General features: G+C 43.2%; 2 protein-coding genes across 2 annotated transcripts in view; both read left to right on the top strand.

Annotated features, from left to right (window-relative positions):
* Nucleotides 1-3682, top strand: part of LOC135506593 (C-type lectin domain family 4 member K-like) — a 29914-nt gene extending 26232 nt beyond the window's left edge. Inside the window, exon 5 of the mRNA XM_064925928.1 lies at nt 2274-3682. Coding sequence (XP_064782000.1) covers nt 2274-2427 — 154 coding nt within the window. The 3' untranslated portion in view covers nt 2428-3682. The remainder of the gene's footprint in view (nt 1-2273) is intronic.
* A 1701-nt stretch (nt 3683-5383) lies between these two features.
* LOC135507182 (prostaglandin reductase 1-like) lies at nt 5384-17852 on the top strand. The gene is made up of 9 exons (XM_064926769.1): nt 5384-5627; nt 7370-7523; nt 11228-11331; nt 11782-11949; nt 12421-12538; nt 13592-13747; nt 13967-14072; nt 15106-15224; nt 17267-17852. The coding sequence occupies exons 2-9, from the start codon at nt 7416-7418 to the stop codon at nt 17375-17377; spliced, it is 990 nt and encodes a 329-aa protein (XP_064782841.1). The 5' UTR covers nt 5384-5627; nt 7370-7415; the 3' UTR covers nt 17378-17852.
* The last annotated feature ends 8778 nt before the right edge of the window (nt 17853-26630 follow it).

Genomic DNA, 26630 nt, shown 5'->3' with positions numbered 1-26630 from the left:
CGCCTCCTAATCTCACTGCAACCCTCCAGGTCTCTGTTCTCCGCCTAATCTCATTGCAACCCTCCAGGTCTCTGTTCTCCTCCTAATCTCACTGCAACCCTCCAGGTCTCTGTTCTCCTCCTAATCTCACTGCAACCCCCTCCAGGTCTCTGTTCTCCTCCTAATCTCACTGCAGCCCCCTCCAGGTTTCTGTTCGCCTCCTAATCTCACTGCAACCCTCCAGGTCTCTGTTCTCCTCCTAATCTCACTGCAACCCTCCAGGTCTCTGTTCTCCTCCTAATCTCACTGCAACCCTCCAGGTCTCTGTTCTCCTCCTAATCTCACTGCAACCCCCTCCAGGTCTCTGTTCACCTCCTATTCTCACTGACACCCTCCAGGTCTCTGTTCGCCTCCTAATCTCACTGCAACCCTCCAGGTCTCTGTTCTCCTCCTAATCTCACTGCAACCCTCCAGGTCTCTGTTCTCTTCCTAATCTCACTGCAACCCTCCAGGTCTCTGTTCTCTTCCTAATCTCACTGCAACCCTCCAGGTCTCTGTTCGCCTCCTAATCTCACTGCAACCCCCTCCAGGTCTCTGTTCTCCTCCTAATCTCACTGCAACCCCCTCCAGGTCTCTGTTCGCCTCCTAATCTCACTGCAACCCTCCAGGTCTCTGTTCGCCTCCTAATCTCACTGCAACCCCCTCCAGGTCTCTGTTCTCCTCCTAATCTCACTGCAACCCCCTCCAGGTCTCTGATCACTACTTCGTTTCCTTTTCTGTCTCCCTTTTCTCCAACCATAACCACTCAGCACCTATCTAGATGGCCATGCGCCGTCACAATCTTCTTTCTCTCTCTCTCCCACTACTCTCTCCTCTTCTATCCTATCCTCTATCCCTTCTGCTAAATCCTTCTCCCTCCTGTCTCCCAATTCTGCCTTTTTGACCCTACTCTCCTCCCTTTACACATCATATGACTCACACTGTCCCCTTTGCTCCTTGGCCGGCTCGGCCCTCCCCTCCTGCCCCGTGGCTGTGACTCATTGCAGGCTTACAGAAGAGGGCTGTGGGCAGCTGAGTAACTTCCACCCGACAACCTGACCCCATCCCCTCCTCCAGACCATCTCTGGAGACCTTCTCTCTTTCCTCATCAACTCATCCCTGACCACTGGCTGCGTCCCCTCTTGACTTCAAAATGGCCCGATCCGCTTCTCTCCTCAAGAAACCAACACTCGACTCCTCTGACATCAAAAACTACAGACCGGTTTCCTTTTTTAAATTTTCTGTCCAAAACACTTGAGCGTGCGGTCTCTGACCAACTCTCTCCCAACCCGGGCACTCAGTTCTCCCACCTCTGGTCTCTTGGCCCTCCCACCTTTTACGGAAGCCCAGTCCAATCTCTTCCACCTGAAGCTAGGACAACGATCTTCCAAAAAACATCTGAAAGCCGACATCTTCAGAAATGAGCTTAAATCATCCCACATAACCCCCCACCACCACACCACACCCACCCACCCAGAAGCCTTTCATGAACTAACACTAACACTCACTAACACTTGACTTTTTCCACCCTTACTAGCTCTTACCTTACTAGCTCTTACCTTACCTTACTAGCTCTTACCTTACCTTATTAGCTCTTACCTTACCTTACTAGCTCTTACCTTACCTTACTAGCTCTTACCTTACCTTACTAGCTCTTACCTTACCTTATTAGCTCTTACCTTACCTTACTAGCTCTTACCTTACCTTACTAGCTCTTACCTTACCTTACTAGCTCTTACCTTACCTTACTAGCTCTTACCTAACCTTACTAGCTCTTACCTAACCTTACTAGCTCTTACCTTACCAGCTCTTACCTTACTAGCTCTTACCTTACTAGCTCTTACCTTACCTTACTAGCTCTTACCTTACTAGCTCTTACCTTACCAGCTCTTACCTTACCTTACTAGCTCTTACCTTATCTTACTAGCTCTGACTTTGCTGATTGATAGCTACTTTACCGAGGAAAAATGTACTTACTATGACTGTGATATGTGGTTGTCCCAGCTAGCTATCTGAAGATGAATTCACTAACTGTAAGTCTCTCTGGGTAAGAGCGTCTGCTAAATGACTCAAATGTAAATGTCATATGTGTTGGATGTCTTTTTACCTTCTGTTTCCCTGTGGTGTTCCATGTGACTTTTTACTGTCTGACTATCTGTGGTGTTGTTCCATGTGACTTTTTACCGTCTGACTATCTGTGCGGTAGCCTGTTTGATTGCTTTTTTGACTACTTTTTGCCATCTGTTTTGTTATAGGTATTGGAGGGATGGGGAACCAAACGATGCAAATCAGGGTGAAGACTGCGCTCATCTCACAAAGATGGCATCAGACCCACTAAAGAGTTGGAACGACGTACCATGCACAACGAATATCCACTGGATGTGCGAGAAGACAACGTCCACATTGTAACTATGTGTTTAGAGTTTTGAAACATGAGACATTTTGATGATCTGTTTTAGATTTTTGTGTTAAGCTCATTCTTGTGAAAATTTGTCAAAGTGATTGGGGGGAAAAAACATAGGTAAATTGACCCTTATCTGAGCATGGTGGGCTAACACAGTCTGGTCTTGCACATATGACCCTGGTTCAAATCCCAGCTGGTGACATAAACAGCCTAAAATGATCATTTGGATATCCAATGTGACTAGATTATGTTTTATTTTGTAATGAAATCCCAACATTATATTATCAGAAACTGTTATGGAGTTAAGTGGACTGGCGAAGCTGCTTAAGTAATAGAAATCCTGATGTATTAGCAAAGAAACGTAACAGCTTATTATTTAACAGTACAAAGTCAGTATAGACCATGTATGCTGTACTGGTAATATTTTAGCTCAGTAGACCATGTATGCTGTACTGGTAATATAATATGTTATTATAGACCATGTATGCTGTACTAGTAATATTTTAGCTCAGTCGACCATGTATGCTGTACTGGTAATATAATATGTTATTATAGACCAAGTATGCTGTACTGGTAATATAATGGCTCAGTATAGACCATGTATGCTGTACTGGTAATAATAGTGCAAAAGCCTTGGTGTACGGGTGTGTAGAAAATAATTGATACTTTGTCTGGACTACTGTCGCCACCTGGCGAAATAGATTGGAGCTTGCACTTCAGTTCCTCCTTCCATCGCTCTGGTCCAGAGCGTTAGTGCGCATTCTCTTATATCTTACGCGTTGAACACACTGACTGTGACCTTGCGTTTTGGGACACCAGAAGTCCATTAATTTCCAATGGAACGCTGCGTTGCCTTTGACAATTGCTTTGCAGAGGCTGTTTCAGTGCGTTCTGTGTGGTTTATACGTTGGATTTATCGAACGCATACGTCAAACTGTATGCGTTAACGGGTTGACAGAAATGGTAACATAAGGTGAATGTTGAACTTTTGTTGCACACATGTTTAGATGACGCAGCGAACTATTTTGCGCAGGGACAGTCGGTGTGTTCAAAGCGTAATCTATGAAGTGAAACGCGCACTAACGCCCTGGACCAGAGCTAGGCCTATGACTATCAGCTACTATGAAAAAAAGTGATTAATCGATTCATGTTGAGGTGGAAGAATAAAATGAAAAATTTCCTACAATATGCTGCCAATATCCCTATAAATAGTATGCCTTAATGTGTGATATTAATAAACATTTAAATAAAAAAATACAATATCCAAATGTAAGTCAATATCATGAACATCATAAATACCACCTTCCCACCACTTTAATGCCCCTTCAACTCGTAATTACTAGTGGGAAATCCCTGAGCTCCAACTTCTCCCACATGTTGACCTCTGATGTCACCTACTAAGGAAATGATCTCGATAAGTGCATTCTAGGCAGTTAAATTTAATACAACATTATTTATAAAAACAATCTACTAATATGTTTTTTGAACACTAATTGGCTTACTCTTGGCCTTCCAAGTTGGCGCAGCGGTCTAAGGCACTGCAGCTCAGTGCTAGAGGCCTCACTACAGATACCCTGGTTCGAATCCAGACTGTATCACAACCGGCTGTGATTGGGACCATATCCCGGCGCACACTTGGCCTAGCGTCGTCTGAGTTTGCCGGTGTGGCAGTCATTGAAAATAAGAATTTGTTCTTAACTGACTTGCGTAGTTAAATATTACCTAGCAGCTTGTTGGCCATTATCTTATCGGCATTTCTCAATGAGGTCAAAGCATGCGAATGCATCCAACTGGTATTTACCACTCCACAACTGTTCATTACACGGCCATCCTCATATTCGTGATCATATCTGTACGTTGATATTCGTGCTTGTAAAAACGTCAATGTTTAACGTGCCTGAGTAGATGTTGGCAAATACCTATCTCCCTGCACGTTTATAGACCAAACAACCTGCAGAGTAGGAGCCGCGGAGGGGTGTGTGTTCCACCTGTGTCTCCTCAACTTGCAGTGGGCGGACAATTTTGCTCTCAGTCAGAATGCGAGTTGGCGTTTCATCTTTTTTTCCTACCCTCACCCGTTTGTTAGATATTAAGCACATTGATAGCTTGATAGCAAACGTCCTTGCCATGTGATTTATCATAGCAGCAGACTAACGTGAATGACCACACCGAAACCACACCGAAACAGAAATGAATGTGATCGGGTGAAATTATGAAGCGACTGGACAGAGATACACAGCTTTACTCTATCCAATCAGAACAGCAGGATCAATATACAGCCCACCCTTCTCTTTACAGACAGGCAAACTAGCCAGTTGAGCTATTTAGATGATGTAGCAGCTCCTCACTTGACTGACTGACAAGAGAAAGATGCGTTTCCGATCACGGATAATAAAGAAAGACTCGGATCATAATCGTATCAAGAGAATTGCTCATTTCCTTCACCATACTTGCTTGTTCGAATACTCGGCACACCTCTAGTAATAACCACCTCCCACTTGGTTATGAATGCAGCATAAATTGACGGAGTAATGCTGCATTCATGTCAAGTGGTAAGTACCAGTTGTGAAGTCATAATGCCAGTTGATGCATTCACATGCTTTGAACTCTTTGAGAAACTGCAACTGGCTAAAAGCCAACAAGCTGCATCAACCATGGACATCAACCATGGACAGACACCATGCTTGTAAACAAATTATAATGTTACAAAACCATATAAATAGATTACTTTTTATAAATAAGGTTTTGTTGCACTTAACTGCAGAAAATGCTGTTCTGGAAGTAATTTTCTTAGTAGATGACGACAAAGGTCAGCATGTGGGAGAAGTCTGAGCTCAGGGATGATAAACGTGTTTTCCTCTAGTAATTACCAGTTGGAGGGGACGTTCAATAAGATGTTTTTTTTCCCAGTCGTACATGGCAAATACAACCTTTCCACGTGGTTATGAACGTAGCATTAGCCTACAACTTCTGTCATCGCACTGTTCAATGATTCTGCTTTTTCGGTCGGTGAGGAAATATTAGGGTGAAAGGTTAGGCAACGTTATAACTCCAATGCCAGTAACAAAGCCCACAGTTCCCTTCCGGACACTGCGACAGATCGGTTACTATACCCAATCCTGAGATCCACCGACGAGCCAACTTTCTCCAGCAGACTTGGGCGAGCCTGAACTGAAACAGCAGACGCGCAAGTACGGACCAAACGGTAAAGTAAACAGACATATCCACACTTTCTACCCTAATATTCAGTGTTTGTCTAGTACAAATGTTTATCGAATTTACAAGTTCCGCGTTTATGAGACGTTGGCCTACACTCATTCAGCCGATTTCGCGGTGGCTTAATTACGCGTTTATTAACGGATGTCGTGCGAGTGAGGATTCGCTTTCGCTAAAAGTAGGACTAGTTCCATTCCGTTATCTGGCTGCTTGGATGAGATGCTTACCAGCACGCATGTAGTTTACGGGCAGGGTTCCTCCGCTCCTCGCCTTTTTGTTGTTGTTGCTGAAGTAGATCTATTCCGCATGTTGACGCCTGAGAAACGTTGAATTAATAACACATATTGATCATTTTTACATTAAAGCATAACGGCTAGCATAGAATAGCTTGATCGTCTGTTTTAAACCAAGAATTCAACTTCAACCACAAACAACGACTATAGGAATAGGAGTTGGTTGCATGTTGGCTACAGTTGGCATACAAATAGATCTGGGACCAGCCTTGGGTTGAGTTGTCTTGTCTGAACACGTGCATATATTGCATTCCATAAAAGCCCATTCATCACAACTATATTTCATTCTGAACGGCTGCTTTAGTTCATTGCTGGAGTGTCATTTCTCTGTATGAAGTGGACATTCGAGATCAAAGTCGTTACAGCCACCTATAAAGTAACCCATAGCAACACTGTTGCAAAGTAGCTGAAATGAAGCTGTCTGAAATCCACAGTGGCAATGCTTAGATCTATTCCATTCAATTACCAAATACTTTAATGGAAAACATAGATGACAATATTTAATCACCTCTAAATATAGCTAGGTAAGGAATGTACTCGATGTACATGGGCTGCTGAGTGGTGCAGCGGTCTAAGGCACTGCATATCAGTGCAAGAGGTGTCACTACAGTCTCTGGTTCAAATCCAGGCTGTATCACATCAGGCCGTGATTGGGAGCCCCATAGGGCGCCGCACAATTGGCCCAGCTTTGTCCGGGGTAGGCCATCATTGTAAATAAGAATTTGTTCTTAACTGACTTGCTTAGTTAAATAAAGGTTCAGCCAGAAAATAAAATGTAGAGTGTGAAGACTAGGATAGCTGGACATACTTCTGTTTTATCAGGGGCGCAACTTTCACTGGGGAGGGGGGGGGGGGCATGCAGATATTTCAATTTTTTCCACCCCAGTTTTATAATTGGAAATGTGATACAAAACGAGGCAAATGTGTGCTTTAGGACCATGTGGACGCCTCCGAGCGGTCGGGTAGGCTGGTAATAATATATGTATTGTTATGCCCCCCCACTTCTAAAACCAAAGTCGCGCCCTTGAGTTTCCGCATATTCAGGTAGAATCAAGTAGAATCATTTGATGTACAATAATAATACTTTATTGTCCGTTATCTTGCAGGAGTGAATGAAAATGTATTTTGCTCCCAACCCAAAGTTGTTTTATGTCACCTGCCCTGCGTAAACATGGCTAAACAATAGTTTTCATGACCTGCCCTGAGTAAACATGGCTAAACAATAGTTTTCATGACTTGCCCTGAGTAAACATTGGGACAAAGTCGTTTTCATGACCTGCCCTGAGTAAACATAGCTGTGATAGGGTTTATTAGCATATGCACAAAGGAATGCAAATATTTACGCTGTGATTTCAACCCAAGACACACAACACATGTTCAATATCTCCCTCTGTCTCTCTCATACACTCAGACCACTGTCTCCTCCTCTTCCCTCCAGCCAGTCTCTACAGATCTACTGTTTTCGACCAGAGGAACAGAGCACCATGGTTGTGTCCAAGGCCTGGACGTTACGCCAGCACTTCCAGGGTTTCCCCAAGGCTAGTGACTTCCATCTGAAGGAGGAGACGCTGCCGCAGCCCAAGAATGGACAGGTGAGGATAGGATAGACTTTGAAGGGCAATTCCACCATTTTCCAACCTTATATCTCCATCATATGCAGCACAATAACAGCGTCTACTACATATGTGGAAATTCTGCATTTCTATGTTTTGTAGAAAAAAAGTTCTACTCGATGACATCATCAAAAGTTAATCTAGAAGAAAAAGAAACGCACACCTATTTAGGCGAGGTGCTGGCTCGCGGAGTAGAAAACTTGAAAATAAAAGAGAGCCGCACACTCTAGGAGCTCAGATGCAAAAATGTAATTACCAATGTTTCGACAGCCAAGCTGTCTTCATCAGGGTATAATCACAAACACTGCAGGATGACTCGTTTATATAGTGTCAAAAGACACAGGTGTCTGTAATCATGGCCAAGAGTGGCCTAACATCATTGGTTAATTTTCAAATATTAAAATGGCACACAAAGAACAACATACAAACAACAAATGGATAGCATACGATCATAAATTCAATTGACTACACAAGCTTACAAACAATTACAATGGCAAAGTCACAATAATCACAAGAATGGCTTCAGATCAAAGTCTACGTTGAGACCGAAGTGAGCAAGGGTCTTTAAGTTAAAGATCCAGGCAGCCTCTCGTTTTAACAATAAATTATTAAGGTCACCCCCTCTTCTAGGGAGGGTGACATGTTCAATGCCAATATAACGCAGAGACGAAATCGGGTGGCCTGCCTCCAAGAAGTGGGCCGCAACTGGGTAAGTTTTTATACCTAATGGTGCTACGATGCTCTGAGATACTTACTTTTAATTTGCGCTTTGTTTTACCCACATCATTTTTACCACAAGGACAAGTTATAAGATAAATAACTGCCTTAGTGGAGCACGTAATAACACCTTTGATTGGGATCGATTTCCCTGTTTGTGGGTGTTTGAAGGATCTACATTTATAAGTGCCATTGCATTGTGCACAGCCATTACATTTGTAGTTTCCATCCAGTAGCGGCGCAAATAGACGTTGTTCAGGAATATCTTGGGTTGGTAAATCAGTGTACCAACTGGTCTCTGAGATTTCTGCCCCGCGAGAATACGACCAAGGGAAGGTCTGAAAACACATTCCCGAGACGATCATCGGATTTTAGAATGTGCCAATGTTTGTGAACGATTCCCTTAATTTGTTCAGAACGTTTTGAATAGCGGGTAGTTAGAACACAAGAATGTGTCTTTTTGCGAGACTTGAAAAAGGTCATGTCTCGTTTTGTTTAGAATTTTCTCAATTGCAATATAAATATGACCATTCTTGTAGCCCCTCTCCTTGAACTTTCTTTGCGTCTCAGCCAATTATCTGTCGAAATCTGATTGTGTTTTGCAAATTCTTTTGATTCGACAGAATTGGCTGTAGGGCAAACTATTTTTCAAGGGAAGTGGGTGACAACTATCAGCCCTCAACAAACTGTTATGATCAGTAGGTTTCCTGTAAAGATCAGTGTATAGAACATTATCTTCACACAAGATCAGAAGATCAAGAACACTGATTAGACGTGTGTCAGATTGCATCGTAAATCTCAGATGCTCAGAACAGGAGTGAAGAAAAGCATGGAACGCCTGGAGCTGTTTAGCATCACTCCTCCATAGAACAAAAATATCATCAATATACCGTTTCCAAATAATGATGTGAGGCAAGAAAACATTTTTGAGAGGATTGAAAATAGACTGTTTCTCCATGTAACCCACATACAAATTAGCATAGTTAGGAGCCATGGGGGATCCCATAGTAGTACCCATAGTTAGGAGCCATGGGGGATCCCATAGCAGTACCCATAGTTAGGAGCCATGGGGGATCCCATAGCAGTACCCATAGTTAGGAGCCATGGGGGATTCCATAGTAGTGCCCATAGTTAGGAGCCATGGGGGATCCCATAGCAGTACCCATAGTTAGGAGCCATGGGGGATCCCATAGTAGTACCCATAGTTAGGAGCCATGGGGGATCCCATAGCAGTACCCATAGTTAGGAGCCATGGGGGATTCCATAGTAGTGCCCATAGTTAGGAGCCATGGGGGATCCCATAGCAGTGCCCATAGTTAGGAGCCATGGGGGATTCCATAGCAGTGCCCATAGTTAGGAGCCATGGGGGATCCCATAGCAGTGCCCATAGTTAGGAGCCATGGGGGATTCCATAGCAGTACCCATAGTTAGGAGCCATGGGGGATCCCATAGTAGTGCCCATAGTTAGGAGCCATGGGGGATCCCATAGCAGTGCCCATAGTTAGGAGCCATGGGGGATCCCATAGCAGTACCCATAGTTAGGAGCCATGGGGGATTCCATAGCAGTGCCCATAGTTAGGAGCAATGGGGGATCCCATAGCAGTACCCATAGTTAGGAGCCATGGGGGATCCCATAGCAGTACCTTTAATCTGAATAAAGAAGTCATTTAGAAACATGAAGTAGTTGTGTGTGAGTACTATTTCAGCCAATGTTACAATGCAGGCACTGGAAGGTAGTTCATTAGTGTCACGTTGCAGAAGAACATTTTCCATAGCTTCGAATACCGCCCTCGTGTGGAATATTAGTGTATAATGACTCAACATCAAAAGTAACCAACAAGGTATTCTCAGGGAGAGGATCAAGAGATTCATTGATAGAGATCATACTGCTGGTGTCCTTTACAAAGGAGGGGAGCTGTTCTGCGAGTGGTCTAATAAAAAAGTCAACAAAAGTAGATAGAGGGGCCGTTACTGCATCAATGCCCGCTACAATAGGAGCCGTTACTGCATCAATGCCCGCTACAATAGGAGCCGTTACTGCATCAATGCCCGCTACAATAGGGGCTGTTACTGCATCAATGCCCGCTACAATAGGAGCCGTTAATGCATCAATGCCCGCTACAATAGGGGCTGTTACTGCATCAATGCCCGCTACAATAGGAGCCGTTAATGCATCAATGCCCTCTACAATAGGGACTGTTACTGCATCAATGCCCGCTACAATAGGAGCCGTTAATGCATCAATGCCCTCTACAATAGGGCGCCCTGGAGGTTTTGTAACATTCTTGTGTAATTTCGGCAAAGTATAGAAAGTGACTAGAATAAACCAATGATGTTAGGCCACTCTTGGCCATGATTACAGACACCTGTGTCTTTTGACACTATATAAACATGTCATCCTGCAGTGTTTGTGATTATACCCCGATGAAGACAGCTTGGCTGTCGAAATGTTGGTAATTACATTTTTGCATCTGAGCTCATCTGAGTGTGCGGCTCTCTTTCATTTTCAATTCATCAAAAGTTAAAAACATTTTTAAAAACAGTGTTTTTCTAACGCTGAGATTTGCAGTGACGTGGGGAGCAAGAAATCACTGTTTTAATTCTACCCTGTGATGTCACAGAGAAAACTTTTTGAGGACCTTCTTCTCTTTTTAACCACGGATCACAGAAACACACTGTTTTCACATGTAGACCCTGGATTGTTGCTGGAGATAAAGAATATGAAGTTGAAAGTGGCGGATTTGCCCCTTAATGTCCCAGAGGGGAAAATTGTCTTTGCGCCCTACCGGAAACTGCATCATTGTTCCATGGCATGTGAAATGACTTGATATCTGTGTTAAAAAACACGTGTTTTCTTTGCAAAACGGTGTCCACTAATGAATATACCCCTTAACAAATTATACATTTTTTTAGCAAAATATTTTCAGTTGCAAAATGTGTGTACTAATGAATAGACCACTGTTCAGGTGCTGTTGGAGGCTGTGTTCCTCAGTGTGGACCCTTACATGAGACCCTACAGCCAGACAATGATGAAGGAGGGAGACGTTATGATTGGATCACAAGTTGCCAAGTAAGGGTACATTATGGGGGAGGGAGGTGGGCATGTGGATGCAAACACATACTAGACTGACTGACAGTCATGTTGACACTATAGACTGACTGACACTCATGTTGACACTATAGACTGACTGACACTCATGTTGACACTATAGACTGACTGACACTCATGTTGACACTACAGACTGACTGACACTCATGTTGACACACTATAGACTGACTGACACACATGTTGACACTATAGACTGACTGACAGTCATGTTGACACTATAGACTGACTGACACTCATGTTGACACTATAGACTGACTGACACTCATGTTGACACTACAGACTGACTGACACTCATGTTGACACACTATAGTCTGACTGACACTCATGTTGACACACTACAGACTGACTGACAGTCATGTTGACACACACACTCACCTCTCTCTGTCTCTATCTCCCCCCTCCCCTCTCCAGGGTGATCCAGAGCTATAACCCCAGCTTCCCGGTGGGCTGCCATGTGGTCAGTGATTGTGGATGGAGGAGTCACTGGGTGTGTGATGGGGCAGAGCTGACCCCTGTGCTTCCCGACTGGCCCCAGGACATCCCCCTCTCCCTGGCCCTGGGGGCCATCGGCATGCCTGGGTAGGATGGATGGATCTCTCTCGATAGATAGATAGATATGCAGACTGCCCTGTGTGGTTGAGAGGTGTGTGATATACAGTAGTGGTTATAACAGTGCTGATGGTGATGATGATATCTCTCTAGTCTGACAGCTCTGTATGGACTAGAGGAGGTGTGTGATATACAGTAGTGGTTATAACAGTGCTGATGGTGATGATGATATCTCTCTAGTCTGACAGCTCTGTATGGACTAGAGGAGGTGTGTGATATACAGTAGTGGTTATAACAGTGCTGATGGTGATGATGATATCTCTCTAGTCTGACAGCTCTGTATGGACTAGAGGAGGTGTGTGATATACAGTAGTGGTTATAACAGTGCTGATGGTGATGATGATATCTCTCTAGTCTGACAGCTCTGTATGGACTAGAGGAGGTGTGTGATATACAGTAGTGGTTATAACAGTGCTGATGGTGATGATGATATCTCTCTAGTCTGACAGCTCTGTATGGACTAGAGGAGGTGTGTGAGATAAAGAAGGGGGAGACTCTTCTGGTGAACGCTGCAGCAGGAGCCGTGGGCTCAGTGGTGGGACAGATCGCCAAGATCAAGGTACAACATTCCCCCAACGTTCCCAGAGCATTCCCAACAACGTCTCAACAGTGTTAGTTACTTCCTGAAGATGAGTTGTGTTCTACATTCCATGTGTCTCTGTGTGTTACCAGTGACTTTCATAATGTATAGTGAGTCTGTGTAATAAGGTCTGTGTGTAGCTGGTGTAGAGAGTCAGGCGCATTGAGTAAAACACATATTTACTCATAATATTCACAACATACAACATAATAAACCGAGCCCACAATAACGGACCGTAATACAATAAACAACAACTCACAAACAAAACATTTTTATTTCATTTTTCTCCCCCCTTTATTTAACCAGGTGGGCAAGTTGAGAACAAGTTCTCATTTACAACTGCGACCTGGCCAAGATAAAGCAAAGCAGTTTGACACATACAACAACAGAGTTACACATGGAGTAAACAAACATACAGTCAATAATACAGTAGAAAAATAAGTCTATATACAATGTGAGCAAATGAGGTGAGATAAGAGAGGTAAAGGCAAAAAAAGGCCATGGTGGCAAAGTAAATACAATATAGCAAGTAAAACACTGGAATGGTAGATTTGCAGTGAAGGAATGTGCAAAGTAGAAATAAAATAATGGGGTGCAAAGGAGCAAAATAAATAAATATAGTAAGGGATGAGGTAGTTGTTTGGGCTAAATTATAGATGGGCTATGTACAGGTGCAGTAATCGGTGAGCTGCTCTGACAGCTGGTGCTTAAAGCTAGTGAGGGAGATAAGTGTTTCCAGTTTCAGAGATTTTTGTAGTTCGTTCCAGTCATTGGCAGCAGAGAACTTGAAGGAGTAATTGGCTTTGGGGGTGACCAGAGAGATAAACCTGCTGGAGCAGAGGTTAAATAATGAACATGTAATTGGGGAATAGAAACTAGGTGTGTAGAAAACAAAGACAAAACAAATGGAAAATGAAAAGTGGCTCAGTGGTGGCTAGAAGACCGGTGACGTTGACCGCCGAACGCCACCCGAACAAGGAGAGGGACCGACTTTGGCAGAAGTCGTGACACTGTGTGTGTGTCCGTCCTCAGGGCTGCAGAGTGGTGGGCTGTGCGGGGACAGATACCAAGGTGTCCTATCTAAAGGAGCTGGGTTTTGACCAGGTCTTCAACTACAAGACTGCCACCTCTCTGGAGGAATCACTCAGGGAGGCCGCGCCACACGGATACGACTGCTACTTTGAGAACGTGAGGTCACTGCACCACTCGCACACACACACTCTTTGTGTGTGTGGACATGCGTGTGTGTGGACATGCGTGTGTGTGTGTGTGTGCGTGTGTTCGTGTGTGTGTGTGTGTGTCCACTAATGAATATTCCACTTAACAAATTATACATTTTTTTAGCAAAATATTTTCAGTTGTGTGTGTGTGTGTGTATCAAAGCTCAATCTCTCTCTCTCCGTCCAGGTTGGGGGGAAGTTCTCCAGTGCAGTGATGCCTCAGATGAGAGAGTATGGCAGAATAGCTGTGTGTGGAAGCATCTCCATGTACAACGACACCACACCACAGACAGGTATACTGTCCACACTACAGACAGGTATACTGTCCACACCACAGACAGGTCTACTGTCCACACCACAGACAGGTCTACTGTCCACACCACAGACAGTTATCCCGTCCACACCACAGACAGGTCTACTGTCCACACCACAGACAGGTATACTGTCCACACCACAGACAGGTATCCCGTCCACACCACAGACAGGTCTACTGTCCACACCACAGACAGGTATACTGTCCACACCACAGACAGGTATCCCGTCCACACCACAGACAGGTCTACTGTCCACGCCACAGACAGGTCTACTGTCCACACCACAGACAGGTCTACTGTCCACACCACAGACAGGTCTACTGTCCACACCACAGACAGGTCTACTGTCCACACCACAGACAGGTCTACTGTCCACACCACAGACAGGTCTACTGTCCACACCACAGACAGGTATCCCGTCCACACCACAGACAGGTCTACTGTCCACACCACAGACAGGTATACTGTCCACACCACAGACAGGTATACTGTCCACACCACAGACAGGTATCCCGTCCACACCACAGACAGGTATACTGTCCACACCACAAACAGGTCTACTGTCCACACCACAGACAGGTCTACTGTCCACACCACAGACAGGTATACTGTCCACACTACAGACAGGTCTACTGTCCACACCACAGACAGGTCTACTGTCCACACCACAGACAGGTCTACTGTCCACACCACAGACAGGTCTACTGTCCACACCACAGACAGGTATACTGTCCACACCACAGACAGGTCTACTGTCCACACCACAGACAGGTATACTGTCCACACTACAGACAGGTATACTGTCCACACCACAGACAGGTCTACTGTCCACACCACAGACAGGTATACTGTCCACACCACAGACAGGTTTACTGTCCACACCACAGACAGGTCTACTGTCCACACCACAGTTATTTATTTATATTTCAGGGCCGTATGTACACACCCATATGATCTTACTGTATCTGTGGAACTGGTTAATATTTGGCTACTGTATGTGTTTATATTTCAGGGCCGTATGTACACACCCATATGATCTTCAAGCAGCTGAGGATGGAGGGCTTCCTGTGTGCTCGCTGGAAACACAAACACCAGCAGTCACTGAGGAGGCTGATGGCCTGGATGACTGAGGTACAGAGAGAGGGTTCTACTAGCAGGGTTCTATTACTATTGTTCTATTACCAGGTTTCTATTACCAGTGTTCTATTACCAGGATTCTATTACCAGTGTTCTACTACCTGGGTTCTAATAAGTGTTCTATTACTAGTGTTATATTACCAGGGTTCTACTACTAGTGTTCTATTACCAGGATTCTGTTACCAGGGTTCTACTACTAGTGTTCTATTACCAGGATTCTGTTACTAGGGTTCTACTACTAGTGTTCTATTGCCAGTTTTCTATTACTAGTGTTCTATTGCCAGTTTTCTATTACTAGTGTTCTATTACCAGTGTTCTATTACTAATGTTCTATTACCAGTTTTCTATTACTAATGTTCTATTACCAGTGTTCTATTATTAGTGTTCTATTACAAGTGTTCTATTACCAGTGTTCTATTACCAGTGTTCTATTACCAGTGTTCTATTATTAGTGTTCTATTACCAGTGTTCTATTATTAGTGTTCTATTACCAGTGTTCTATTATTAGTGTTCTATTACCAGTGTTCTATAATTAGTGTTCTATTACCAGTGTTCTATAATTAGTGTTCTATTACCAGTGTTCTATAATTAGTGTTCTATTACCAGTGTTATATTACCAGTGTTCTACTACCAGTGTTGTATTACCAGTGTTGTATTACCAGTGTTCTATAATTAGTGTTCTATTACCAGTGTTCTATAATTAGTGTTCTATTACCAGTGTTCTATAATTAGTGTTCTATTACCAGTGTTCTATAATTAGTGTTCTATTACCAGTGTTCTACTACCAGTGTTCTATTACCAGTGTTGTATTACCAGTGTTGTATTACCAGTGTTGTATTACCGGTGTTGTTTTACCGGTGTTGTTTTACCGGTGTTGTATTACCGGTGTTGTATTACCGGTGTTGTATTACCGGTGTTGTATTACCGGTGTTGTATTACCGGTGTTGTATTACCGGTGTTGTATTACCAGTGTTGTATTACCAGTGTTGTATTACCAGTGTTGTATTACCAGTGTTGTATTACCGGTGTTGTATTACCGGTGTTGTATTACCGGTGTTGTATTACCAGTGTTGTATTACCAGTGTTGTATTACCAGTGTTGTATTACCAGTGTTGTATTAGCAGTGTTGTATTAGCAGTGTTTTATTAGCAGTGTTTTATTAGCAGTGTTTTATTAGCAGTGTTCTGCTACTAGTGTTTTATTAGCAGTGTTGTTTTACCAGTGTTGTATTAGCAGTGTTCTTCTACTAGTGTTTTATTAGCAGTGTTGTTTTACCAGTGTTTTATTAGCAGTGTTCTGCTACTAGTGTTTTATTAGCAGTGTCCTGCTACTTGTGACAATATTGGACTGGATGACTGATGTACAGGGGCAGGGTTCCATTACCAGTGTTTCAATACCAGTGTTCCATTACCAGTGTTCCAATACCAGTGTTCCATTACCAGTGTTCCAATACCAGTGTTCCAATACCAGTGTTCCATTACCAGTGTTCCATTACCAGTGTTTCAATACCAGTGTTTCAATACCAGTGTTCCATTACCAGTGTTTCAATACCAGTGTTCCAATACCAGTGTTCCATTACCAGTGTTTCAATACCAGTGTTCCATTACCAGTGTTCCATTACCAGTGTTCCATTACCAGTGTTTCAATACCAGTGTTCCATTACCAGTGTTCCATTACCAGTGTTTCAATACCAGTGTTCCATTACCAGTGTTTCAATACCAGTGTTCCATTACCAGTGTTCCATTACCAGTGTTTCAATACCAGTGTTCCATTACCAGTGTTCCAATACCAGTGTTCCAATACCAGTGTTCCAATACCAGTGTTCCATTACCAGTGTTCAGGATACAATCGAAACCAATCCAGTTAAGATTCCTTGTGAAGGTAGTTTTATAGAGTCATGTGAATCCATGAAAATAGTTGTCAAACATTGTGTAAGCATGATGATGATGAGGAATAATAGTGATGATGGTGATGACGGTAATGATGATGCTGACGACGAGGAGGAGGAGAATGAAATGTTTGTGTTGATCCTTCAGGGCAAGCTGAGATGCAATGAACACATCACCATTGGTTTCAACAACATGCCTGCTGCCTTCATGGGCATGCTACAGGGAGACAACACCGGCAAGGCTGTGGTCAAGGTGTGATGACATCACAATCAACATTACACTCCTCCAGAACATCTGGCTAAAGCATTCCAGAACACTCAACTTCATACACTCCAGGTTCTAGAACCAGAATCTGTTTCACCTTAACATTCCAGTATCCTTCCTGAAAATCACACTCTAGTGCTCTGTTCCATGTTTATTCATAGACACGTTTAACAGACAGCTAGACAGGTTTTGGTCCAGTGTAATTCAACAGACAGCCAGACAGGTTTGGTCCAGTGTAATTCAACAGACAGCTAGACAGGTTTTGGTCCAGTGTAATTCAACAGACAGCCAGACAGGTTTGGTCCAGTGTAATTCAACAGACAGCCAGACAGGTTTGGTCCAGTGTAATTCAACAGACAGCCAGACAGGTTTGGTCCAGTGTAATTCAACAGACAGCCAGACAGGTTTGGTCCAGTGTAATGCTATTAACTAAATAAACATGTCTTCACAATATAATGTTTATAATAAATCCAGCCTACTGATGATTTACTGTTTCTACACCAATAACATCATATTTGACTAATTACCAGACAGTCCCCACCACCTGGTTAATACTGACCTTAACCCAACACCTAGCAACCTCATAACCTGGTCTATACTGAGTTTATACTGTAGTGACCTTAACCCAACACCTAGCAACCTCATAACCTGGTCTATACTGTAGTGACCTTAACCCAACATCTAGCAACCTCATAACCTGGTCTATACTGTAGTGACCTTAAACCAACACCTAGCAACCTCATAACCTGGTCTATACTGAGTTTATACTGTAGTGACCTCATAACCTGGTCTATACTGAGTTTATACTGTAGTGACCTTAACCCAACACCTAGCAACCTCATAACCTGGTCTATACTGAGTTTATACTGTAGTGACCTTAACCCAACACCTAGCAACCTCATAACCTGGTCTATAGTGAGTTTATACTGTAGTGACCTTAACCCAACACCTAGCAACCTCATAACCTGGTCTATAGTGAGTTTATACTGTAGTGACCTTAACCCAACACCTAGCAACCTCATAACATGGTCTATACTGAGTTTATACTGTAGTGACCTTAACCCAACACCTAGCAACCTCATAACCTGGTCTATACTGAGTTTATACTGTAGTGACCTTAACCCAACACCTAGCAACCTCATAACCTGGTCTATACTGAGTTTATACTGTAGTGACCTTAACCCAACACCTAGCAACCTCATTACCTGGTTTATACTGAGTTTATACTGTAGTGACCTTAACCCAACACCTAGCAACCTCATAACCTGGTCTATACTGAGTTTATACTGTAGTGACCTTAACCCAACACCTAGCAACCTCATTACCTGGTTTATACTGAGTTTATACTGTAGTGACCTTAACCCAACACCTAGCAACCTCATAACCTGGTCTATACTGAGTTTATACTGTAGTGACCTTAACCCAACACCTAGCAACCTCATAACCTGGTCTATAGTGAGTTTATACTGTAGTGACCTTAACCCAACACCTAGCAACCTCATAACCTGGTCTATAGTGAGTTTATACTGTAGTGACCTTAACCCAACACCTAGCAACCTCATAACATGGTCTATACTGAGTTTATACTGTAGTGACCTTAACCCAACACCTAGCAACCTCATAACCTGGTCTATACTGAGTTTATACTGTAGTGACCTTAACCCAACACCTAGCAACCTCATAACCTGGTCTATACTGAGTTTATACTGTAGTGACCTTAACCCAACACCTAGCAACCTCATTACCTGGTTTATACTGAGTTTATACTGTAGTGACCTTAACCCAACACCTAGCAACCTCATAACCTGGTCTATACTGAGTTTATACTGTAGTGACCTTAACCTCAAAATAATTTCTGATATGTTGTCAGTTTATTACGTAAAACCCCACATGTATATCCAACACAACTCCATCAGATAACCTTAATAAAGGGTCAGTCTGGGAATCAAACAACAAAGCGACCAGACATCCTGTCAGTTAGACAATCTGACCCTTCTTTAACCATGGACCCATAACCATTACAACTAGTGTTCAACATGGATGCGTGTCTGGTTCTGCAAACCCAGTTGATTGTGTCTGGTTCTACAAACCCAGTTGATTGTGTCTGGTTCTACAAACCCAGTTGATTGTGTCTGGTTCTACAAACCCAGTTGATTGTGTCTGGTTCTCACAGACCCAGTTGATTGTGTGTCTGGTTCTACAAACCCAGTTGACTGTGTGTCTGGTTCTACAAACCCAGTTGACTGTGTGTCTGGTTCTCACAGACCCAGTTGATTGTGTGTCTGGTTCTCACAGACCCAGTTGATTGTGTGTCTGGTTCTCACAGACCCACTTGATTGTGTGTCTAGTTCTTACAAACCCAGTTGATTGTGTGTCTGGTTCTCACAGACCCAGTTGATTGTGTGTCTAGTTCTTACAGACCCAGTTGATTGTGTGTCTGGTTCTCACAGACCCAGTTGACTGTGCGTTTCGTTCTCACAGACCCAGTTGATTTTCATAGTGCTCCCTACACTGTTCCAGCTCGTCAATGGATCTGATGACCTTTAGGTGACAATAGCACAGTCCTCCAAGCCAAAGAACAAATTTGGTTTGTTGTTCTTCCTACACATGTAGGTAAAACAGAATCAGCTCTAAAAATCATTCAGTATTAAAAATCATTGTTAGTATTTTATAATTGCTCATGAAGTGTACATGCTATTATTACATCATTATTTTATTATTTGTTAGCATTAATGAAGCACTTCTAAACAAAACATCCTAAACATTTATAACAAATTAATTTATAAACCATTTATAATCGCCTATTCATGAGAGTTGTTGTAAAGTTTAAGCAAATCATGTGGTTGAACAACACAGAGAACCAGGTGGTCCACTCTCTGGGCAGTAAGGGGCTCATGCACACCAGAATCGCCAACAGACCTGCATACAATCACATACACAACCAACACACACAATAAAACCAGTCATTCCAACCTCCAGCCCAGCTGAAGAGAAGGCTTGCTATGTGAATGCACATATAGTTGTAACTGTTCAGAGGAGTGCTAATTGTGCAGGGATGGGTGTATTCTGATTGGCCAATGTCTAGCCTGGTTGATGGACCTCGGATTCCCCCAACCCACACACACTCTAGTCCCTCGAGGAGACCCCCTCTTCCCCAGTCAGACTCACGTTATGGTGCCAGAACAACACTATTATGCCCCCTCTCTGATTGTTCATAGTCAATAACCAACGCTCAGAGCAGACGCTCCCTCTCTGATTGTTCATAGTCAAGAACAAACGCTCAGAGCAGAGCAAAGAATGCTGTGTGAAGACAGATTTAGACATTGCATATCATTTAACAGTATCATTTCACCTCACCTAATTTATTATCATTTACTAGTTTCTCGCAATTATTTATCCCGCGAAAATGGAGTGGGTGTCATGCCTGCTCTCCTGCTCTCCCTCTCTGGCGCTCACACACCTGTCAATATCGTTATGCACACCTGTCAATATCGTTATGCACACCTGTCACTATCGTTATGCACACCTGTCACTATCGTTATGCACACCTGTCACTATCGTTATGCACACCTGTCACTATCGTTATGCACACCTGTCACTATCGTTATGCACACCTGTCACTATCGTTATGCACACCTGTCACTATCGTTATGCACACCTGTCACTATCGTTATGCACACCTGTCACTATCGTTATGCACACCTGCGCTTCATCACCGGTCACCATCACGAGCAGCAGCGCATCATTGGACTCACCTGGACTCCTTTAATTTGTTGATTGCCCCTCCTATATCTGTCTGTTTCTTTGATTAGATCCCTGTGTCAGCATTAACGTTGTTGTGTGTTCCTGTCCAGACGCTGTCCTGTCCCATGTCCGTTGTTAATTACATGTTCACTCCCTGTACCTGCTTCTCATCTCCAGCATCATCCTTACAGTGGGTTGGGCGGAAAATCCCGGTTACCTGGTTCCCGCCATTAAACCAACTAGCATTTCCAGGCAAAACGCTGATAGGTGCAGTATCTGTATCGGCTGTGAATTACAGTAAAAGATGAAAGACAAGTGTAATATTTGCACATTGTTACAGTGCCCTAAAGTATTCACACCCTTTCAGTTGAACCACATTTGATCTGTCAGGGCCCTCAGTCAAGCAGTGAATTTCAAACATAGATTCAACCTCAAAGACCAGAATACAAATATTTGAAAACATGCAGCCTTTTTGCAACTATGGCACTAAAGTAATACTTCAAAAAATGTGGCAATACAATTAACATTTTGTTCTGAATACAAAGTGTTATGTTTGGGGCAAATCCTATACAACACATTACTGAGTACCACTCAATATGTCCAAGCAGTGGTGTCTCCATCATGTTATGGGTGTGCTTGTAATTGTTAAGGACAGTGTGTGTTTAGACAGACAGAACCTCACCCAGAGAGCTGTACATGTCAGTGGTGTCTCCATCATGTTATGGGTGTGTTGTAATTGTTAAGGACAGTGTGTGTTTAGACAGACAGAACCTCACCCAGAGAGCTGTACATGTCAGTGGTGTCTCCATCATGTTATGGGTGTGTTGTAATTGTTAAGGACAGTGTGTGTTTAGACAGACAGAACCTCACCCAGAGAGCTGTACATGTCAGTGGTGTCTCCATCATGTTATGGGTGTGCTTGTAATTGTTAAGGACAGTGTGTGGTTAGACAGACAGAACCTCACCTAGAGAGATGTACATGTCAGTGTGGACAGAACCTCACCTAGAGAGATGTACATGTCAGTGTGTTAGACAGACAGAACCTCACCCAGAGAGCTGTACATGTCAGTGTGGTTAGACAGACAGAACATCACCCAGAGAGATGTACATGTCAGTGTGTTAGACAGAACCTCACCCAGAGAGCTCTACATGTCAGTGTGTTAGACAGAACCTCACCCAGAGAGCTGTACATGTCTGTGTGTTAGACAGACAGAACCTCACCCAGAGAGATGTACATGTCAGTGTGGTTAGACAGACAGAACCTCACCCAGAGAGCTGTACATGTCTGTGTGGTTAGATAGAGAGAACCTCACCCAGAGAGCTGTACATGTCAGTGTGTTAGACAGACAGAACCTCACCAAGAGAGCAGACAACTCCTTCAATTTGGGCAACTAGACCATAGAAAGAGAAATGCCATTCTAGTTCTGGTTAGACAGCTGAAGTTGTATTCTACAAACAACGGAGGATGATTTGTTAGGTCAACTGTAGCTACACTGTCTTTATAATAAATATTGTAACATGAACACATCCATTGATTTTTAGTTGTTGTGTCGACACTCAAGCTGGGCGATGTTTGTGCAATGTCCACATGTAGCCTACACCTGTAGGGATATTAGTTCTGGGACTTGTCTCCCGGACATAATGAGAGACGAGATGAGACAAAACTAGCCAGTTATAGAATATTGTGTTGTAGAACAGCTGAGCTGGCTGAAGACTGCGGGAATTCAACTCGCAATTGTTTATATACTTTCCACGCACAGGTTGCTGGTGGCACCTTAATTGGGGAGAACGGGCTCATGGTAATGGCTGGAATGGAATCAATGGAACGGAATCTAACACATCAAACAAGTTTTCCACGCGTTTGATACCTGTACATTTACTCCATTCCAGCCATTATTACGGGCCGTCCTCCCATCAGCTGCCTCCACTATAAACATGTATTTACATGCGTTTGATACCTGTACATTTACTCCATTCCAGCCATTATTACAGGCCGTCCTCCCATCAGCAGCCTCCACTATAAACATGTATTTACATGCGTTTGAAACCTGTACATTTACTCCATTCCAGCCATTATTACAGGCCGTCCTCCCATCAGCAGCCTCCACTATAAACATGTATTTACATGCGTTTGAAACCTGTACATTTACTCCATTCCAGCCATTATTACGGGCCGTCCTCCCCTCAGCCGCCTCCACTATAAACATGTATTTACATGCGTTTGATACCTGTAGATTTACTCCATTCCAGCCATTATTACGGGCCGTCCTCCCCTCAGCAGCCTCCACTATAAACATGTATTTCCATGCGTTTGATACCTGTACATTTACTCCATTCCAGCCATTATTACGGGCCGTCCTCCCCTCAGCTGCCTCCACTATAAACATGTATTTACATGCGTTTGATACCTGTACATTTACTCCATTCCAGCCATTATTACGGGCCGTCCTCCCATCAGCAGCCTCCACTATAAACATGTATTTACATGCGTTTGATACCTGTACATTTACTCCATTCCAGCCATTATTACAGGCCGTCCTCCCATCAGCAGCCTCCACTATAAACATGTATTTATCGTAACTGCGTTTGAAACCTGTACATTTACTCCATTCCAGCCATTATTACGGGCCGTCCTCCCTCAGCCGCCTCCTCATGTATTTACCCTTTGATACCTGTAGATTTACTCCATTCCAGCCATTATTACTCCACAGCCTCCATAAACATGTATTTCCATGCGTTTGATACCTGTACATTTACTCCATTCCAGCCATTATTACGGGCCGTCCTCCCCTCAGCTGCCTCCACTATAAACATGTATTTACATGCGTTTGATACCTGTACATTTACTCCATTCCAGCCATTATTACGGGCCGTCCTGCCATCAGCTGCCTCCACTATAAACATGTATTTACATGCGTTTGATACCTGTACATTTACTCCATTCCAGCCATTATTACGGGCCGTCCTGCCATCAGCAGCCTCCACTATAAACATGTATTTACATGCGTTTGATACCTGTACATTTACTCCATTCCAGCCATTATTACGGGCCGTCCTGCCATCAGCAGCCTCCACTATAAACATGTATTTACATGCGTTTGATACCTGTACATTTACTCCATTCCAGCCATTATTACGGGCCGTCCTCCCATCAGCAGCCTCCACTATAAACATGTATTTACATGCGTTTGATACCTGTACATTTACTCCATTCCAGCCATTATTACGGGCCGTCCTCCCATCAGCTGCCTCCACTATAAACATGTATTTACATGCGTTTGATACCTGTACATTTACTCCATTCCAGCCATTATTACGGGCCGTCCTCCCATCAGCAGCCTCCACTATAAACATGTATTTACATGCGTTTGATACCTGTACATTTACTCCATTCCAGCCATTATTACGGGCCGTCCTCCCATCAGCAGCCTCCACTATAAACATGTATTTACATGCGTTTGATACCTGTACATTTACTCCATTCCAGCCATTATTACGGGCCGTCCTCCCATCAGCAGCCTCCACAACAAACATGTATTTACATGACGTTTTGTAACGTTGAAGCTAAGTTGCAAGCTACTTTCGTTGAAAGGCATTGTAGAATGAGTGTTATGAAACACATTCCAGACACTGGCTATCTTGCCATAACTGATTTAACATAAATATCAGCTAGCTTGGACAGCCAGTTGCAGCTATCACCCAGTTATGCTAGCTAGCTGCTGTCAGCTTGGCTAAACACAAGGTCAGCGCAGTCTTAAGCCTGGTTTTCAAAAACTGTGGGCGGCAATCTGCCATCACCCTTCACCCTTTAATAATGGGAATTGATGGGAATTGGTGGGAAATGATGTAAAATATATCCCTAGCCACTTTAAACAATGCTACCTTATATAATGTTACTTACCCTACATTATTCATCTCATATGCATACGTATATACTGTATTCTATACCATCGACTGCATCCTTATGTAATACATGTATCACTAGCCACTTTAACTATGCCATTTTGTTTACATACTCATCTCATATGTATATACTGTACTCGACACCATCTACTGTATCTTGCATATGCCGCTCTGTACCATCACTCATTCATATATCTTTATGTACATATTCTTTATCCCCTTACACTTGTGTGTATAAGACAGTAGTTTTGGAATTGTTAGTTAGAATCCTTGTTGGTTATTACTGCATTGTCCGAACTAGAAGCACAAGCATTTCGCTACACTCGCATTAACATCTGCTAACCATGTGTATGTGACAAATAAAATTTGATTTGATTTGAGTTCTCTAGCATTAGCTTCGCCCACAACTGCCTGATGTGAACTACAATACCGACTCTGTGTTTTAACATTTACAAAAAACAATAATCAACCATTATCATCACTTGCATTTCATCAGCGAGAAAGAATTCTTAAAATAAAAAATTGTACACTTACAGTTTAGCAGAGATTGATTCAGCGATGTGCGCCTCCATCTGACAAAACTACTCTTCCCGAGTTATGCTTACACACAGGTGTTCAGAGCGCGCCACATAGCACAGGTGGTCACTTCTTGTCTTCTGTCTGTTTTCTGTAAACTGCTGTAACATGGAGATGTTTCCGTCTGGGAACACTAACCCTAACCTTGAACCTTGTGTATCAATGCCTCCCCCCTCCCTATCTGATATGAAAGATAAGGTCCTTATGCTTCCAAAACCGTACCTCAAGCAATGCATGTTAATGTTCAGACCGAGTGTCTGTTATCTTAACAAAACTCCCCCCTACAGAAGATGCCTTCGTCCAATGACTCTTGTGTAATATAATGGAACTGAGAGTCATGATCATGAACTAGCTTTAGCCTACACATAGAACTGAGAGTCATGATCAAGAACTAACTAGCCAGCTTTAGCCTACACATAACTGAACATAAGACCAGCTTTAGCCTACACATAGTCATGATCAAGGACCAGCTTTAGCCTACACATAGAACTGAGAGTCATGATCAAGGACTAGCTTTAGCCTACACATAGAACTGAGAGTCATGATCAAGGACTAGCTTTAGCCTACACATAGAACTGAGAGTCATGATCAAGGACCAGCTTTAGAACTGAGAGTCATATCACATAGAACTGAGAGTCATGATCAAGGACTAGCTTTAGCCTACACATAGAACTGAGAGTCATGATCAAGGACTAGCTTTAGCCTACACATAGAACTGAGTCATGATCAAGGACTGATACACATAGAACTGAGAGTCATGATCAAGGACCAGCTTTAGCCTACACATAGAACTGAGAGTCATGATCAAGGACTAGCTTTAGCCTACACATAGAACTGAGAGTCATGATCATGAACTAGCTTTAGCCTACACATAGAACTGAGAGTCATGATCAAGGACTAGCTTTAGCCTACACATAGAACTGAGAGTCATGATCAAGGACTAGCTTTAGCCTACACATAGAACTGAGAGTCATGATCAAGGACTAGCTTTAGCCTACACATAGAACTGAATTAGCTGACCATC

The sequence above is a fragment of the Oncorhynchus masou genome, chromosome 20 (assembly GCF_036934945.1).
Source record: "Oncorhynchus masou masou isolate Uvic2021 chromosome 20, UVic_Omas_1.1, whole genome shotgun sequence".
NCBI lineage: Eukaryota > Metazoa > Chordata > Actinopteri > Salmoniformes > Salmonidae > Oncorhynchus > Oncorhynchus masou.
Note: the sequence above shows the minus strand (reverse complement) of the source record. Positions and strands in the feature narration are given on the sequence as shown.